This window comes from Daphnia magna, linkage group LG1 (genome assembly GCF_020631705.1).
Source record: "Daphnia magna isolate NIES linkage group LG1, ASM2063170v1.1, whole genome shotgun sequence".
NCBI lineage: Eukaryota > Metazoa > Arthropoda > Branchiopoda > Diplostraca > Daphniidae > Daphnia > Daphnia magna.
In genome coordinates this window covers 9,278,908-9,298,785 of record NC_059182.1, presented here as the reverse complement: position 1 = coordinate 9,298,785, position 19,878 = coordinate 9,278,908, and the positions used below count along the sequence as shown (strand labels likewise).

The 19,878-nt window shown below is 42.5% G+C and overlaps 2 protein-coding genes across 2 annotated transcripts; both read left to right on the top strand.

Moving 5' to 3' along the window:
• The first annotated feature begins 10,349 nt into the window (after positions 1-10,349).
• Positions 10,350-13,249, top strand: LOC116922554. Its single transcript, XM_045171778.1, has 3 exons — positions 10,350-10,635; positions 10,696-13,087; positions 13,147-13,249. Exons 1-3 carry the CDS (start codon positions 10,350-10,352, stop codon positions 13,247-13,249), a joined length of 2,781 nt encoding a protein of 926 aa, XP_045027713.1.
• Positions 13,250-13,295: 46 nt separating this feature from the next.
• LOC116922564 lies at positions 13,296-15,503 on the top strand. Its single transcript, XM_032928938.2, has one exon. It carries the CDS (start codon positions 13,296-13,298, stop codon positions 15,501-15,503), a length of 2,208 nt encoding a protein of 735 aa, XP_032784829.2.
• The last annotated feature ends 4,375 nt before the right edge of the window (positions 15,504-19,878 follow it).

Here is a 19,878-nt window from a genome sequence, read left to right as displayed (position 1 = left end):
GAAAGGCCATGCTAAACAGCATCTTCGGTTTCGCTAGGTTTTGGCAACAGCAGATTTCTGTTTTGTTGCATTCCCTAGTTTCAACACTTATCAGTAATGTTAACTATCGTTATTGAATTCCTAAAGGACCTGCTAATTGGTGGTAATGAGTTCCATTTTTTGCTGTCGTAGCGTAAAAATTATGAAAAAATATTCATAAATAAAAAACTTGGGACAAGACGTTTTTTTATAGTTTTTGCGCTCTATAGATATACTCGACCCCATTGACAAAAGTAAAAAATATAATCCCTTTTTTTAACGTAATAATTTTGCACAAATGAATAGATCTTATCAAGAGCTATCCATTCCTGTATTTTTTTTTCAAATATAGAGCTTATAGTTTACCGATTATAATTCATTTAGTTTCACGATCTGTTAAACCACACCGACAAAAATATCCAATCGGTTTAGTACTCGGTTAGGTATTTTTTTTAAGCAAAATTTTAACGGAAGTGGATAGCCCCTATCATCGGCTATCCATTACTGTAAAAAAAATATATTTAGACCTAATATTTTTACCTATGAAGCTATTTTAATTTTGTGTACTGGGATAGAGGGATTACCCGAGACACGTTGAACCGCACCGACGTACCTACCTGAAAAATATCTGATCGGTCATTACTCGGGTAGGTGCTTTTCAAGCGGTTTTCTTTCGTTCAAAATACCCACTTTAAAAGATATGGCTCAGCCTTAACTTTAAAAAGGGTGGGCAAGTGAAGTAAAATAAATAAAACTATAATGTATGGCACAAAACAAGTCAAATAGGGTACACAGAAATGATATCGGGTTTTGAAACCGGTTTCACTACCCGAATGCCCATGAGTTGAAATTCATAATTATTACAGTAATTTTAATGAAAGTATACCATTGCTTAATTAAGTAATCTTCTAAAAACGAAATTATAAAGTTAAAAGGCATTGTATTACGGAAAGGAAACAGAAAGAAAAATAAACAATAAACATAAAAAATAAAAAACACAAAACAAAAAAATAACGGCTCGGGGTTTTGTGTAGAGGTTGCGCTAGTATAGTGAATTGAGCTGCCTATCTCTTGCTGCAAATTGAGGCCAGGGACCTGAACCCTACCAGGAGTTGTCGTCATGGTTTTCCTGACATGGTTCAGGTCCCTGAACGAGATGGAGTTGATATTAGACGAAAGTTCGCTTATAGACCTGTTTCGGATGCTGAGTTGCCAAGTTTCATCAGTTTTATTATAAGGCACATTTTTGTAAAAGATTTTGTTATTTAACCTAATTAAAGTAAATGTAAAATTTAAAAAACCACTGTTCCTCCTATTGGGCTGAGAGGACTGACATCACCGATGCATTTTGAGAAATGGCAACGCAGCATCCGACACAGGTCTTCTTAATTTTATAGTTAAAAAATCCTTTTTTGACAAATTTTTTATTCTTATTTCCTTTCACTTTAGCATTATTTGGTGCCTCAGACGGGTCATAAAAAACATAGTATTAATGGATACCATATTTTATTATATGCTAACTGTGGTCTGATACTGTTGCTGGGACACCATAATAGTTGGCTCTTAATTAGTAAGCATCATCTAGACGATAACTGTTAGCTAGATTATAAGTGTACGCGGCTCTATAGGAATAAGTACCGGTGCAGCTTTGCCATAAGCATCACCTTAGATGTGCGCGACCAACCTAACGAAATAGGTTAAGCAGTGTTTCCACGTTGTAAGCTTTTGCTAAATTTTTAAGCTTTTACGATCATTCCGACATAACACAATGCAGTCTGTCGGATGTCCGGATGTTGAGTACATCTTTTTGATATCCGCCGGACAGCCCAATATCCGATTTGGATGTTCTATGGATGTATTTTTTTTTTTTGTTGACCGCCCTCAACAGCGCCGTCGGACATTCTAAGGATATCCGAACGGGCTTTCATTTGGCTATAAATATGACATATATGGACCTCTAATCTTTAAAAAACATTAGGCTATATCTGGATTCGAATTCGGGTCTCCCGCAGCACAGTCGAATATTTTTCCACTGTGCCAATAGACAAATATACTATTCATCATTTTCGAATAATCGAATCGAATTGTTGTAAAACACTTGATTTTTTTTCGATAACAAATCACCAACAGGATTTTTAAGAAGTCAAGATGATGTCGAACTTAGGTTAAACCAGAAGTGTATAAATTGCAATTATACGATTTATGCTAAATATTTTTGAAATTTTAAAATTCAGCATGATTTATTAAGTTTAAAGTAGTTTTTTATTATTTTTAATTAAAATCCTATCATAAGTATACTTGCTTCGAATATTATTAAATGCCGAATAATATATATTTTCTGTAAGTTAATTTCCAATGGCTTGGTTCCCGTAAGCTAAACGGCAAACCTGTGCAAACAAACTCACGACTTACATATATTTTATTCATTTTTTTGTAATAAATTTAAAAATAAACCACCCGGCAAATAGATAACTACTCCTTTATTTTTTAAATTTTTCGTATTGAATGCTGGACTTAAAATAAAAATACTTTCAAGGGAAAAATTTTAACACGGTTAAGTTCTCCCCTTTTGGAAACAAATAAATTTGACAATTAATAATGAAACCTAGCGATCGGCCCCAATTAGCTCTAATCGAGTTAACCGCCCCGCACCGATAAAGTGAATTCTGGGCTGAATTGAGGTGCCACTTTTTCAACCGGGGCGGTGCGGGGAGAAATTTAAGGTCAACCCGTTGCCCCGACGCAATTTTAAAAAAATACCGTTCTTTCGGTTTCAGAGTAAAAATCGGGGCAGGCGGGTAGATCCAGCTATTATCGGGGTTGTTATCGGATCGATCGGGTGAAATATTCAATCGATTAATTTTTGCATCGATGAATCGATTGATTGCAATCGGGGTAGCATCCCTGATTAAGTACCTCGAGTAAACCCCAATTGAATTCGGGGAGAAGAATTTTCCACCCTGAGCCATGCCTCGATGGCCCGAAATGAGAAACCTGATTGGCAAAAAAGGCCCTGATTCGGACATCCGACGGCAGAAATGTGCTATATGGGTTGTAAGCTTCAGCTTTTTGTAACTTTTTTTAATATTGTGTAAGTTTTTTCAGCAAAATGGAACCAGATGCATAGATTATATGGTCAAACTACTCCTGTACGCACGACGTCACTTTACGCGAACCTCGCTTCCTCCAACAATGCTGCCCCAAGCGGATTTTAACTGGGATAGGATGGATAAAGGATACTAAGGATGGCGTTTTGCATTGCGGTTGGTGCAGCACTGTCGGAGGGATCAAGCCATCGTGAGCGTTAAAAAATCCGATTCACGAAATGTGACGTGGGCAGGGTTTATTTACAGGCGTTTAACATGGAGTACTTTAACCATCTAATCTATGACTGTGATGGAACACTTAGTCTTTTTGGCTAATTTTGGGGCTGCACATTGCTGTCTTCTGCAGGTGGTCTGGTAACTTTTGTATTATAAAGTGGGACAAGTGGTCTAAGCCAATAGCAGAAACAAATTAGGAGACAAACTTTAGATTTTAAAACTCAATACTCATACACCATAGAAGAAGATCCAAATTTCGAATGCGTGTATTCATATCCACATGCGTATGTTTATACGAAATTTCATTAATCTTATTGATTGGATGTGTGGAGTTCTACTTAGCCGGGGGGTAGGGGAGTCTACCGATGATACAGTCTACACTTTTTTCCAGATATTTAATACCTAGGGCAAAAAAAAAAAGGTCTGGACTGACATTACCCAACCCCCTTTATGATGATTTTGCGCCAAAACCGCCCTACCTCTCCTTAAAAAGGTAAACTATTAATATTTTCTACCCACAGATGGCTTTTTCAAAATAAATCGGTGTTCACCTTTTTGTGCAGGATACTGTACAAGCACTTGATGAAGGTTGGTGAGAATCTTCTCTTCCGTTTCACCCGTAACAAGGAAATCATCAAAGTAGATGAGCACGACGGGCAGGTCCCCAAACAAGTCATTCATCGTCTAAAGATAAATTTCAGAAGCCGATTTTAACCCGAATGGCAGTCTGAGGAAGCGATAGTAGCCTTTTGGAATTGCCATCGTACACAGATAGGACGCTGTATTAGACAAAGGAATCTGGTAAAAACCAGATGCAGCATCAAGGCTACAAAAATATCGGGCTTTACCCAGCTTGCTGAAGAGCTGCTCAATGGTGGGAACGGCAAAATGTTGGCGTTGAATGGCTTTATTCAGTTCAAACGGGTCCAGACCAATTCGGACATCACCGTCAGGCTTTCCGACCACCATCATGCGGCTGACCCACTCAGTTGGCTCTTGCACAGGTGCGAGGATGTTTTCCTTGACCATTTCGTCCAACTTCTTAATGACGCGATCCTCCAGCCGGAACGGAAGTCGGCTGGCTGCATACACAACAGGATCCACACGATTAGCACCTGACAGTAACCGAATGTCATTTTCTACAGGCAATTTACCCAATCCCATGAAGACGTCCATGAACTCCATGACGATTGGCGGCAACAGAGTTTTAACTGGCGACTGTACAGCGTCAACTCGCCGAATAAGGTTCAGCTTCTCGCAAGATGGGAGCCCAAGAAGGGGTGGCTGACCAGGCTCATCAACCACTACGAAGTCAATAATGAACACAGCGCCTCTATGAACCACTTTGGCTGTGTGCAACCCCAGCACTCGTATGAGGCCATCTTGTGCGCGATAGCTGATAACAATAGGCCCAGGGCAAAGACGGCGGCACGTTTGGGGCAGCAGAGCAAACGTCTCATACGGTAGTATGTTACAGGTAGCTCCAGAATCACGCTTGACGTCAACACTAACGCCATCTACTGGCACCTGCTGGCACCACTCGGAACCACTGCTAGACGTCGTTAGCGCATGCGAGACGTAATAATCTTCTTCAACTGACTGCGGGAGAGTCATCACCGTACCGCCACTCTCGACGTCACCGACCCATTGCATCTCACCCTCAACAACATGAACTTTTGCCATGGAGTTTGGCGCTTGACTTGACGACACCTGGCGGATGTTTGAGGAGCTAGGACAACAACTAGACACATGGCCGACGACACCGCAAGTAAAACACCGGACATTCGAAACATGAAACTGATTTTTTCTATGGTGACGACTGCACTTGTTGCATCTGAAATGCTGCTGGTCATCTACTGTATTGGTCGGTGGGGTTGAATGTTGATTTGTCACCGGCTGATGATCAGGCAGGGCTCTGGGTATTAACTGAGACAATTCTCGCAAACCTCCTATTAACGCGCCGACTCTGAATGGCGTGAGCAGCATCTGTTGTCGACGTTGTGTTGGTTTGGCTAAGCTGGGCTTTGGACGATTCACACGCACGCACCATTTCACACGAGGCTTCCAACAACAAATTTTTTTCGAACAATAGTTTCTCACGGACCAGGGGATCAGCCACACCTAACACTATCTGAACTCGTAAGACCGAATCAACACCCGTTCCATAGCCGCAGGTTTTAACCAGACTGCGGAGATCAATTAACCACGAATCAAGGGTTTCACCAGGCATCTGATGACGACGAAGGAATTTAAAACGTTCAAAAACCTCACTACGTCAGGGCTCAAAGTGGGCAGTCAATTTGTCTAACACTGGTTAAATTTTACGGGCATCGCTGGCCGGAGTGAACACAAAAATGTCATAAATTTTTAAGCCCTCACTGCCAAGAAGAATGATAAGGGCGCCCACCATCTGTTCTTCATCCACGTTGAGCCCGCTGCGTGTGACCACCATGTACCACGTGAACTATCTACGCCAAATTCCCCACTGGGCTGCCAAATCCCATAATTACATAATTTAAAACAATTATACATTCGCTAGATTTTAACCATAGAATTCAATCGCACCAATCCAGTGCTATACCAATAAGCTACCCAACACTGCAGTCGTATTCAATATTGCAGATTTTATAAACCATTTAATACATAATACCATTTAAGACGGCAACATACCTTACTACGTTTCCCAACATTGTGATTCTAAAATAACTATTATTCTGTCAATCAGTAGAATACAAAACAATTAAGTATATTTGTGTCGTTAAGTAGTTGAGTTAAGTAATAACAAAGTTACTTTGGTCGGGTAAAAAAGACATTATCCAAACCTTGTTTTTGACTAATCTTGTATTTAGGTTTTCGAAGCAGTAGCAGTAGCGAGCGCCATTTGGTGTAGTCGTATCCCTTGTTTTTCCTCTGATTAGTTGTTGCCAGGTAACGCGTCACCGCCATAGCACAACTTGATATCAGCCAACGCGTCGTTCCGTTAGGACGAATGTAACCACCACTTCGTCGTACCGTTACGTCATGTCTTTCAATGTGCTGTCCTCAGCGGCACAATTTTAGTCATAGGAGTGCCCAAATGCAGACGACCTTTTTTTATTTTCAAAAATTCTTGCCGGTAAAATTTTTTCTGAATGATCAAAATGAATGACGAAAGAAGAAACTGATTCGTTTTACGAGGATATTAATATACCAAATCACCTGAAACTTAAGCTTAGAAGAAGCGAATTGAAACAAAAATTCGTCCAGAATATATGTAAAACGAAAAGATACGGTTAATAATAAACACATGAAAATTTTTTGCCAACAAGAAAGCTCATTAATAAGAAAGCTTGTTCTTCGACATAATAGGTGAACTTTGTTATTTATTTACTGTCACTACTGTGTTACATACATTTCCACATTGTAAAAGGTAAAAAATTTTGTTTGTTTGGTTTTTAATGGATGGATCATCAACTACAATGTCATGAACTCATGATTATGTAACCAAAGATTCAGGAACGATTGGAATTGGTGATGTGATTTCGGAAGATTAGTCTGCTGATGAAAATGTTGAGGAGAATTTGTTACAATCTGATGAGCATGTTGATGTTGATGATGAAACTGAAAATGTTGAGTAAAAAAAAATGCAAATCATATAAAAAAATACAAATCATCTCAAGTAGTTTTTGGCCAAAAATTTCCTAATTATGTAAAGTTATAAATAGGATAAGCGTTTTATGTTTACATTAAACCTAATAATAACTTTTCATAAGGAACAACTTGCTGGAAAGACGACGAAGAGTTGTAATGAGAGAGAACTGAGGAACGGCCCAAGTACAAAAAGAACAAGAATGAGTAATTTAAAAAATCAGGTATGTAATATGAATGATGATTCAGGAATGTATTGGTGAAGTTTTTTTCATTTACTGTGCCTCACACCTAGCATTAGATATGAATAAAGCTTTGTTTTTAAAATCTAAATTAGATGGAAAAAATGGTACGTGAAAATGAATGCAATTTCCTTTGTCTGTTGATGAGTAAAAACGAAGTTAAATTTTCGTCAGACCTAATTGTGGAAGGACTATTTGCCAAAGAAATAGAGAACCGCCAAGAATTTCGCGAGGTACAAAAATTATGGAATACCAAAATTGATAAGTTACAAAGTATGCAATTTAATCGTTTTGAATGCATAATATCTCGATGGTCACAAAAAACATTTTATTTCATACAGAAGCTCGCATGTTAACCAGAGATTGGCAAGACCATAAAACAAGAAGAGATGAAAAAATAAAAGAATTAAAGAAGTCAAATCGACTGAACTCCTCTTCAAAGAAATTAGCAGTTGATGAATTCAGCAATCTTCAAGAGCAGAATTCTTCTTCAGTGTTTCTACAGAGAGCCCATCTACGGTTTCATCTGATGGGTTGCAGAACTCTAATACCTCAAAACTGCAAGCTCATTCCAGCCGAAATGCCTTGACAATTTTACCTGCTCCGCCAGCAACTTCTACTGGAAAACCGATCCATTTCTCGTCTAGCTTTGAAGTGGATGACCGCGGCCAGTCTTCTCCTTCCTCACTCCAGGCGTCAGTTTCGGAACCTTTCCATTCTAAAGTTGGGCGCCTGTATTCGCGGTCCCTTGGAGATGGAATCATATACGTGCTTTCGACGTACCGCACTGTTGCCAGGTCCTCTTCGTCTGAGCCCAGGGAGTAGTTGCTGCTGACGAAGCTGACGTTGAATTTTTCGCCATGATGCCTCGCGATGCTGTCGTTTAGCGCTGCAATGTCTACGCCCCTTTCCTGGATGTCACTGGCCGGTGACATCCAGGAAATATATTAGCAGTATGGTGAGGCCCTGTCTTGAAGTAGCGTGGCCGGATCTAGGATAAGGGTTGAAGTGAACGAGAAGAAGGAATCTTTTTCCCAGTGGTCCTCTACCGAGGGTGGAGAGACGTCGTCGGTGTCACCCGAGACGTCTGCGTCGTACATTACCTTGTCATCGTAGGGGTTGTCCGCGCAGTAGAGAATGTCCTCGTCGTCATCAGGGTAGGCCACCACATACAGCAATTCGTCCATGTCAAACGAGTAGTCAGCGCAGTAGAGGATGTCTTCTTCATCCGTGTCGGGAATCCAGGCAGCTTATCCACCTTTTTTATCTTCCCGATCGTGGATGGGAGGAGAAAGGTTTGTTGCTTAAGGGTAGATTTAGTTTAGGATTAGGAAGGTTTGGTATCGAAGGGGTGGTGGGGTGAGGGAACCTACCGAATGATTCGGTAGGGTAAGGGTACATTGCATGGGGGACATTTTATGACATTTTATTTGCGATGATTTTAACTAACTAGTTTTTTCTAAGGGTCTACAGCATTACGAGAGGATTACCTAACCCGGGTAGCATTTCAAGCTCAGGACAATATTACTGCTGATTCGGTATCACTTTAATGGGAATGCCTCGATATCGCTCACCGGCCCGAGCTTTAGCCGACTAGGTCACCAATGGCTAGCAAATTTTGATTTGCCAGTATATTCTAATAGTTATGGTAGTATTTTTGTAGTATGTTGAATATCAATATACTCCCAGAGTACTACCACAACTATTTTAATATACTGGCATGCCAGAATTGGCTAGCTACTGATGACCAAGTCGGTATGAGGTTGGACCGATGAGCGATATCGAGGTGTACATTAGATAGAAATTCTGACATACTACCAGAATACTGGCAAATAAATTGGAATGTAATGGCATGCCAAAGCTGGTTTGCCGTTATCCACTGTATTGGCTAGAGCTCGGGAAGGTGAGCGATATCGAGGACGAACCAGGACAGTAATGTCGATAAAGATCATAAACTGAAATGGCCATTGTGTTTATTAATTAGAATTATACGAAAAGCCAATATAGAAAACCGACCCATATTTATTGTGTAAAAAAAGTCAACACAGCCATAAAAGTAAGTCAACAATTTTGTCACAAAATATGCATTAAACTAGATTGACTGGAGCGAGTTCATCTTCATTGCCTAATGCTGCCAGTCGTTTTATTTCCTGCTCACCAGCAGCGCGTCTTACTGCCGTAATAATTTTTCTTCTTGCAACACCTCCCTCGTCGTCACCGGAATTTGTGTTACGGCGCAAAATAGTTGGATCAAATATTGTCATCTGGCAACGCACGATTTAATGGTTAAAATATATTAAGCTAAGACCTCTGTTTAGCATCATTGTCTGTTTGCCTTTTGTCTGCTAGTCCTGTCAGTGACAAACCACGCTGCTAGACACTTACAGCTAGTTTTCCATTTGTCTGCCTAATTGAACACCGTTTCTTCCTTAGTTTGCTCTGTATTCTTTTCGTGTGTTCTTAAGTTCTACGCATTGTATGTGTTTGTAGTTGCTTGGATCAACTCCCTGTCCTAAGTCAAGCTTTCCCAATCGGTAATTATTATGTTTGTATGTACTCATAGCATGCTAACTCTATCTCTTGTCACTTATGTAAGCTCGCCCAAGTCTAGTGTCCTTAGAAGCATCTGTGTGTGGTCCATCAGTTTAGGTGGTAGCTTTCCTGCCAGTTATGCCATCCTAGGTAAAATGTCCTTTTGTTCTTTCTCATTTGATTGTTTGTTAACCCTTCTTTGTGAATATAGACACTGCATATATACACATCTGAGCTAACCGACATTCTAATTGGCCAGTCATTCGTCTAACCGCTCCCTGCTTACAATAGCGGAGCCGAATAAGACAAGCTCCTGAGATCCCTACCTCTAGCTACGAAACATTTTGGTCCTTCGAACCGGAGCTCACCAGCAGCAGCTTGTACTATACCACCAGCCAACTAGTAGCTGGTCATTAAGATTTTCCATCGACTGCGATTGGCTTGTTTGTTCCGTTTGACTATTTCCAATAGCTGTGTGCTTCTGTGAACCTCGTAACGACCTCGTCGTTTTGTTGTTTCTTCTCGTCTTCGAACATCAACGGCGATCTTTCCCACGCATTCGATTACGGTTTCTACTTCGCACGTTCGATACTTTCTCATCAAAGGGATGGATGGATCAGGCCCCGACGGAGATTATGAACAGGATCCAGCCATCATAAATACATGGAAGGCGCAAAGAAGGGTGGTTCGACAGCAACTCACTACTACTGCGCAGCGAATTGATGGCCTTATTCATATTCGTTGGTCGAGAGGTGCCATATCAGGATTGCTACAAATTCTCGAAGGTCTTCTATCAAGAGCAAGTCAACTTCACACAAATTTGATGTCCGTGGAGGACCAGACCGAGAATGACCGAAAAGATGGCATGCATCTCAGGTATATCCAGCAAGCTGGTGAGGTTGTCGAGAGGGCGAAGTAACATTTAGCTACAAGAGTTGGAGAACCCCCTTCAGAAGTTGCAGTAGCTGTATCGCATCCCCTACAAGTCGGTGTGATACCTGACGGTGCTCGTCAAGCAGAAGATCTTAGGACAGCCAGACAAAGAGCCGATGTTGCACAACGCCAAGCAGAAGAAGCACGGAGCCAAGCTGAAGCAGCTTCTGGTCGAGCGGAAGCCGCCCGCCTTGCAGCCGAAGAAGCCCGACAAGCCCTTCATCAGTTCAATATTGAAGAGGATCGTTTTAGTTCCGTCAGCCGTGCAGGACCTCCCTTCCCTTCGCTCGCAGCTAACTGGGTTCAGCAACAACGCCAACAGAACATGCTGAAATTACATGAAGCACCTGATGATTGGATTGATCAGTATGCCGCTGGTCATCTAAACCCTAGCAATGGAGCATGTTACCGATCACCAGTGTCCGCTGATTTGGATTCGTATGCTGGTAAAGCTTTAGACTGGTTCGAGTGGATCGACCTTTTTCGTGCCCTTGTTCATGACACAGGGAAATCACCAGGGGAAAAGTTAGCCCTTCTTAAACGTCATCTAAAAGGCGATTGTTCAGACCTAGTTCACGGACTAGGAGGAGGAGAAGCCGCCTACAAAGAGGCCTTGGTTCGTCTTAAACAATCATGCGGTCGTCGAGACGTAATGAGAGCTGCACACCTTCAGGCGATTGAAAAGATGGAGCTCAAGAACGATCCAGCGACCTTCAAACGTTTTGCCGAGAAGATACGTACTCATCTATTCGACCTCAACAGGCTTGGAGAGGCTTTTGCTCCAGATCTAATTGAAAAGGTCTGTCTTAGGCTTCAGCTTTCCGACCGATTAGCATTGAACGAGGGACGACGGGGAGGATTAGAGACGAGGAGCCTGGACACCTTTGCTTCTTGGTTAAGTAACAGAGCAGCGGCGTATCAAAATGCCTTCAGTATCGCAGCCGATCAGCTTCACGCGTTTACGCCAAAGACCACCAATCGTCCTCAGGCTCGTAGTCATCAGGCTTCATCAACCCGAACAGAAAGGTTGTCGTTTTCAAAAAATACCTCCCGTCCTTTCTGCTTCAAATGTGAAGGTGACCATAAGCTCGAGGGCTGTGGAGACTTCAAATCGTTGGCGGTTGGAGAAAGAGTGGCCTTTTGCGCGAAACATCGATTGTGTTTTGGCTGTTTTGGTACCAAGCATTCCGCAAGGTTTTGCGCCCAGAAGAAACCTTGCAAGTTTGCATATTGCCGTCTTTTCCATCACGGGCTTCTGCATGACCCAACCCGATCATCTAACAGTCCGCCAGCAGAGGCATCTAGATCGGCAGTAGTACAGACAGGAAGACGACAATGCAGAGTTGCTATGGGAATGATGCGACTTAAGATTTTGGATTACAAAGGAGACTCGGTGTGGGCCAACGTTTTCATAGATGAAGGGTATGACTCTACCTTGATGAGACAGGGATTCGCTAATATCCTGAAAATCGCTGGTGTGCGTCAGATCCTTACCGTGGATGGTGCCGGAAGTGTAGTGAATCGCTATCCCTCTCAACGCGTGGGTTTCCAGATCAGCACTGATTCGGGTGAGGTATTGAATGTCGCTTGTTCAACTCTGCCGACCGTCGCTAGTGCCACACCCGTAACGGATTGGTCGACTCTTAAACGACGCTGGGCACACCTATCTGACCTGCCAGTGAAGGAGACGGGTGAAAGAGTGGATATTCTTATTGGCACCGAACATTCCCATCTGTTGGTGCCCCTCGAATCTAGAGTCGGAAAGGACTATGAGCCTACTGCCATCAGGAGTCGCCTGGGTTGGGTGATACGAGGCGTAATTCAAGATGGCGCTACTATTACAGCGATACGCGTCCATAAGGTAACGAGCACAACCCAGCTAGAAGAGCTTACTGCGGAGTTGCGGCGCTTTTGTGACACCGAAAACTTCGGAACCGAATCGAAGTTGGTGGGCATGTCAGCAGAAGACCGTCAGGCAGTCGCCATTTTGGAAGCCGGAACAAGAAAATTGGACATTGGCTATGAGGTTCCGATTACGTGGAGATCAGGAGAGCCAAATTTTATTTGCAATCGCCAGATGGCACAGCAGCGTCTTAGTGGTCTGCTACGACGATTTAACAGGGACCCTACATTTGAATCTGATTATCGGGCTGCCGTGCAAAAGACGATAGATAAAGGTTACGCTTCAATTTTATCCAAAGAGGATGCAATTTCTGCCAAATATTTCCTGGCTCATCACGGTGTGTACAAGGGTACGAAGCTTCGGGTTGTCTTCGATGCAGCAGCGCCTTTTAACGGAAAGTGCCTGAATGATGCCATTCTCAGCGGTCCGGCACTCCAACCTTCTCTTCCGTCGGTCTTGATCCAGTTTCGGGAAGGAGCGGTGGCATGGGCATCAGACGTGGAAGCAATGTTTAGCCGTTTCCGACTTAGTGCCACGGATGCCAATTATTTCTGTTTCTTGTGGCAAGACTTCGCTTCTTCAAGACTTGTAGTGTGTCGCATGGATCGACTTCCGTTTGGAGCTACCTGCTCCCCATTTATAGCTATTCATACACCTCGACGGGCAGCTAGGGAAGCGGACCAGGGACAGGAAGCCGTCGACGTGGTGGAGAAAAAGATGTACGTTGACGACTATTTGGGATCAGCCGGATCCGTCGCCGAAGCAGTACGAGAGGCTACCACCTTAAAGAAGGCCTTAGCAGCAGCCGATCTACATTTTCAAGCTTGGCTTTCTAACTCAACCGAGTTCATTCGAGCGATGCAAGGCGAGCAGAGGACTCCAGAAGGAGCACCAGATCTTCTCCTAAAAGATGGCGGAAGTGAGAAGATACTCGGTGTCATCTGGAACATTCGTAATGACACTTTGGGATTCCGAGTTAGCGACCTGGAGGACGAAGAATTTACTCGTGTTAGCCTTACCAGCAAGGTTGCATCCGTCTTCGATCCCCTAGGGATTGCTGCACCACTCATCGTAAAGGCTAAGATCCGGCTGCGAGAACTTGGAGTTAGAGGCCTAAAGTGGTCTGATCCTGTGGATGAAAAAGATCGTGCATGGTGGGAGTCTTGGTTTGGGACGATGCGGGAGCTCGCTAATGTTTCTATTGCCCGTTGGCTATTTCCTGAGCAATCAGAAATAACAAGTTCCCAGTTGCATGTGTTCGGTGATGCGTCTGAAGAGGCGTATGCTGCGGTGGTGTATCTACGCCATACGTATCGTTCCGGACGGGTCCAAATCCGGATCGTAAAGGCTAGCAGTAAATTAGCACCTAAGAAGACTTTGTCGGTGCCAAAACTAGAGCTGAATGCGGCTCTGCTCAGTTCCCGTGTGGCTGCGGCTATCCAGAGCTGCCTGAATTATCCTATTCAGCAGTGGTTCTTCTGGACAGACAGCAGCACGGTGCGCAATTGGATCAGGGCCACGCCATCCTTCTACCAGGTTTTTGTCTCAAACAGGATCGGCGAAATTCAAACCTTGACTGAAACGGAAGAATGGCGCTTCGTTCCAGGACGACTCAATCCCGCTGATGCTGCGACACGGTCTAGAATCGACGAAGAAACGTTTCCAAAAATCTGGCAAGACGGGCCAGAATTTCTCCTTAAATGTGATTCAGAATGGCCTCAAGATTTGCCGTGGATGGCTGTCACCGTAGAGCTGAAACATACCAAGCAGTATCATATCCGGGACGCTGCCGATCCGTTCGACTGGTCAGAATTTAAATTAGATCAATCTAATATCTCCTCTTTCTTAAAATTGGAAGGCGAGGGCCTGGAGTTTGTCAGACGTTGCCAGACGGAAGCTTTCTTTAAAGACATACAGCATCTTCAACGAGGGAAGGCTCTTCCGTCTTCTTCACATCTGTTAGCCCTCAGCCCAACCATTGGAGAAGACGGCTTGCTGCGTTTAGGTGGACGGATCGGGCGTTCTAAGTTGCCGTACGACAACCATCATCCTCCTCTACTGCCAGGCAAACATCCGCTTACCCAGAGGCTCGTCCAAGTTCTGCATGAAGAAATGCATCACGCCGGAACTGACTACTTGTTTGCCAAACTTTGTCAACATTTTTGGATTATCCGGGGGAGAGAAGTAGCAAAGAAAACCCGCCGACTCTGTCAATTTTGTATTCGGGAGAGAGCTGCTCCAGCTGGCCAGATGATGGGCGATTTACCAACGGTCCGTCTCAATTCGTACTCACCTTCTTTCTCGCATGTAGCCATTGATTATTTTGGACCCTTGGAAACCAGTCAATGGAGAAACCGGGTCAACAAGAGATACGGGTCGCTTTTTACATGTCTCGTGACCCGAGCGGTTCATCTTGAATTGGCAGAATCTCTTTCTTCTGAAGATTTTCTTCTCGTATTCCGGCGTTTTATAGGCTTATTCAACAAGCCAGTCTCCGTACACTCCGATAATGGTACAAACTTTGTCGGTGCAGAACGTGATTTGAATGATCTTGTCTCAAAGTTAAAGGAAGATGACAAACTACTCAAGTTCCGGACCGAAAAGATTATCGACTGGAAGTTCCAGCCACCTCGAGCGCCTCATTTTGGTGGAGCGCACGAGAGTTTAGTTCGCTCTAGAAAACGGGCTTTATACAGAGCCTTTGATATAGAAAAGGGAGCTCTGCGTTATCCCACAGATGAGATGCTCCGCACTCTACTAGCCGAAATCGCGGGTTTTCTGAATGCGCGTCCCTTGACTTATGCTAGCTCTGATCCAGCGGATTTTCGTCCGCTAACACCAAATGATTTCTTAAATCGCCCGCCAACAACGGATGTATTACCAGGCTCCTTTGATGATGCGTTACCTAGAGAACGTTTTCGCTAAGTGCAACGAATGGCCAAGTTATTTTGGGATCTGTGGACGAAGCTCTATCTTCCGACACTGGTTCCGCGTAAGAAATGGAAAACCGCGAAAGCGAATCTAACAGTGGGAGATGTTGTTATGCTTCTCGATCCGAATCTAGCCCGTGGCCAGTGGAAAATTGGCCACATTATTGAAGCCTACCCGGGTGGCGATGGTCTTGTACGAGTAGTTAAGGTCCAAACGGAGAATGGAACTTTTACGCGAGCCATCCATCGCTTGTGCCTACTGGAACGAGCTACGACCCCTTCGACCCCGGCGCTTCAAGAAACAACAAATTCTGCCCAACCTACTTCCATCCAAGCCAGACGAGGCCATTGCTTGAGAGCTTGTTTCCTGCGCCTTAACGAGACTCATCCGTCTTCTTCCGTGGAGTCGTAACCGGATTCGGGGGAGAATGTTACGGCGCAAAATAGTTGGATCAAATATTGTCATCTGGCAACGCACGATTTAATGGTTAAAATATATTAAGCTAAGACCTCTGTTTAGCATCATTGTCTGTTTGCCTTTTGTCTGCTAGTCCTGTCAGTGACAAACCACGCTGCTAGACACTTACAGCTAGTTTTCCATTTGTCTGCCTAATTGAATACCGTTTCTTCCTTAGTTTGCTCTGTGTTCTTTTCGTGTGTTCTTAAGTTCTACGCATTGTATGTGTTTGTAGTTGCTTGGATCAACTCCCTGTCCTAAGTCAAGCTTTCCCAATCGGTAATTATTATGTTTGTATGTCCTCATAGCATGCTAACTCTATCTCTTGTCACTTATGTAAGCTCGCCCAAGTCTAGTGTCCTTAGAAGCATCTGTGTGTGGTCCATCAGTTCAGGTGGTAGCTTTCCTGCCAGTTATGCCATCCTAGGTAAAATATCCTTTTGTTCTTTCTCATTTGATTGTTTGTTAACCCTTCTTTGTGAATATAGACACCGCATATATACACATCTGAGCTAACCGACATTCTAATTGGCCAGTCATTCGTCTAACCGCTCCCTGCTTACAACAGCGGAGCCGAATAAGACAAGCTCCTGAGTTCCCTACCTCTAGCTACGAAACAATTTGCAAGAAGGGTTGAAATTGATCTAAGAATCATTTGGTCGTCCGGTTTCCTTTCCTCTGAATATCTTCTTCTTATGACATCTGAAAATCGAAAGAAACATAAGATTATTGAAAAAGTAACTGAGAAAAATAGGAGATACAACATATAACCTCTAACAAAAGGCCACATCTTCGTTTCTTTGAACACCTTTTTGCCGGTATTTTTTTTCTGTGCAACATAAGTTAATCTTAAAGCTTTGTCCATTAAAGCTCTAAGGATGAGTCGCGTGATGTCTTGAATCTTAGTGCCGCCCAGCAAATTAAGGGTTGCCTTAAGATGGTTTCAAAACGGGAGATCTTTTAAGGCTCGGCAAAGAGTGGCAAAATCTTCCTCTGTTTCAACCGGAAGAGAGTCAAGGGGAAACAAGAACTCAGAAGGGATTGACTGATGGGTTTCGTCAAGACCGGGACTTCGAATGGCTAGCAATTCCAAAGCATGTTTTATTCTTGAAATGTCATTCTTCATCTCGATAATAATTCGAGCTACGTTTACGGGAACCATTAACGACAGTTTTTCTGTTATGGTTTCTAAAAAAAAGGTTTCAATAATTAGATTTAACAAAAAATTGTTAAACTATGATATACTTATTATTTCTTCTTCTGTTAGTTCAATAAAAACACCATCAGGCCGCTTGACATACAGATTCTTCTGTGGATGGTTCAATTCTCCCACAATATCGCTAACTTCGGGTTGTAGACCAATGTCTTCCAATGCATTCAGTAACTCTTCTTCATTGTTTATAATTTCAAAGGATACGGCCTTCGCTGATTGGTCTGACTCTTGTAGTGACCCATTTGACTCACTTCTTTCATCCGATTTTACTAGTTGGTCAGCTTCTTCTTCCATTTCATCTTCTATCTTGTCTTGGGATAAGTCATCGTCGTCCCCATCACCCAGAGAATCTTCCGATTGATTGATGATCGATAATATTAAGTTAATATTTGGCATTGCTTCATCCTCACTGGCATATTCTTCACCAGATGATAGACTACCTGAAGATAGCGATGGGGCCGCTCCTGAAAAACTAAAACAAATGTAGAACCCCTCCATATGCTATCAAATTAAAAAAGAAAACAACTTGTTGAGCCCTTGGCAGATAATGCTTCTGTAGGCTGCTTTAAAACTTTTGGTTTCTGGTTGATCAGCTTTTCCCCAGGGCCTTAAACCAACACACCAATAATATTCGTTAACAATGATAAAGCCAATGTGAAAGGCTAACATTTTACCTGGTGTAATATGGTTTGTTTGGCCTTTCTTGCTACATTTTGGTTTGGAGCACGCATTTCTTTCGGCTGGCACAAATTAAGTCAAATATCGTTATCATTCCAATGAATATTATTAAAGAGGGGATAATTTTACACTTTGCTATGATATAATTTCTTTACCAAATTGCACTGGAATGAAGGGAGGCAAAACCTTTCTGGTTTGTTTCGGTTGAGCACGCTTAATGGTCATAACACGTCCACATTCAGTTGAGGATGAAAGTTCTTTATAATCCGTGAGTTTGGTGACTCTTTTCTTCCTATTTTTTATCATATTTGGCTGACCGTCACGTTTAAAAGTATCCATTTCACAAATAATTCTTTCACTGTCGTATTACACTCTTGAGGCCTGGAAAATGCACACATCAGACACAGCTGTTTAACACGTTTTAGATTGCTAGTCTTTTGTCTTCTGCTACTATAATTCTGTATGGTTGTCATATTAGCAAAGAAAATAAAATAAAAACCTATAAAGAAATGTCGGCTCGTGGAGATCACTGACAAAATTTACAATTATTTTTTAATTTAGACACACAAATCGCGTTATTAACTATTTTAATCTATCGCACATAATGGAAAAGTAAATCGTTATCTTATTTGTCAACTTAAATTGGGTAATATACATAGTGGAAATTGCGATCTTATTACCGTTGAAGCTTGCGACGCAGTCGCTCCGAGTTCGAATCTAGAAAACAGCCTCAATAATAACATGATTCTGACTGGAAATATAGTCATGGGGAGCGCTTTGCCCCGCTACCATTATTCGAATCTTGTTTGACACTACCAATTTTTAATTTAAAACAAATAACAATCAAAATAATAATGCAAAAATTTTAAATTATACTTAATAAAAATTATTTTTTTTTTTTTTGCTTTTAAAGAATGAAAAATGTAGAGAATAAAGCTGCGGCTAATCTGTGATGGTACGAGAAATTACAGTCAATTTTGCCATACCCTAGACATATTTTAATTAATAATTCAACAAAAAAGGCGTAAAGTAGAAAATGAATGTTTCCTAACTTTAAAAAGTGCAAAATTGCAAAATTCATTTCTATTACCAGTTAATTTAATTAGGCGTTTTAAAGCTGCCATCTTTAGGGCTCGGCCCCGATTACCTGAACCCCAAAAAACCTCACCGACCTACCCGAAAAATGGCCTATCGGTTATGACCCGGGTAGGTACTTTTCAAGCGGCTCGGTTCGGTTGAAAATACCCGGTGAAACCGATAGCCCCGGCGCCATCTTGAAAAAATGGCGTATCTGTGGCGCCAAATTAGAGAGACATGAAAAACACGAAGAATTTCTCGAATTTTGAACTTATATAAAATTTCTGGGGGAGATCCGGGGCAAAAGTTGGGTAATGGGGACAGAAAGCCGTGTAATCCGGGTAAATAACCACGTTTTTGGAACCCATTGGCTTCCCTCCCTTGCACCGGTTTTACCCGGAAGTCGACCCAAATGCCCATGGGCAGGAAAAAGGCCCCCCCGAACCCGATAGAACCGCACTGAAAACCGAAACGACCTAACCGATCAGCCCAAAAGCTACCCGATTAACGCGGGGCCGAGCCCTAGCCATCTTATAAAAGAGTTAACCGATCCGTTTCTGGAGGACCCGAACCGATCGCAGCAGATCGTCCATTTTTCGGGTAGTTCAGATCGGTTTTTTGTTGATGATTGTTTGCACCATTAACAAACAAATTATTTACTCAGAACCTCTCAACAATACAATTTGCTAATGTACTAAAATGGAAAAATACAAGGGCTGAAATGTTAGCTCAAATTCTCGATGTATAATCATGTCCAATATTGCTCCTCGCCTGGCAACCCGATCTACGAAAACGAAACGTAAAATTTTATGTTTTCATGTAAATTGCGGGGAAAATAACATTATTTTGTTACCTGCTTTGTCTTCATATTGAATGGTGTAATATTGGAACGATGCAGCAACCTTTGGCAGTGGGTATAACCCAGCATTTAGAATGCAACTGCAA

Coding starts and splice junctions, on each gene's coding strand:
- LOC116922554 (XM_045171778.1), top strand. CDS start 10,350: ATGGATGGATCAGGCCCCGACGGAGATTATGAACAGGATCCAGCCATC. Junction 10,636..10,695: donor CAGGTATATCCAGCAAGCTG/GTGAGGTTGTCG, acceptor AACCCCCTTCAG/AAGTTGCAGTAGCTGTATCG. Junction 13,088..13,146: donor GCATCAGACGTGGAAGCAAT/GTTTAGCCGTTT, acceptor TCTTGTGGCAAG/ACTTCGCTTCTTCAAGACTT.
- LOC116922564 (XM_032928938.2), top strand. CDS start 13,296: ATGTACGTTGACGACTATTTGGGATCAGCCGGATCCGTCGCCGAAGCA.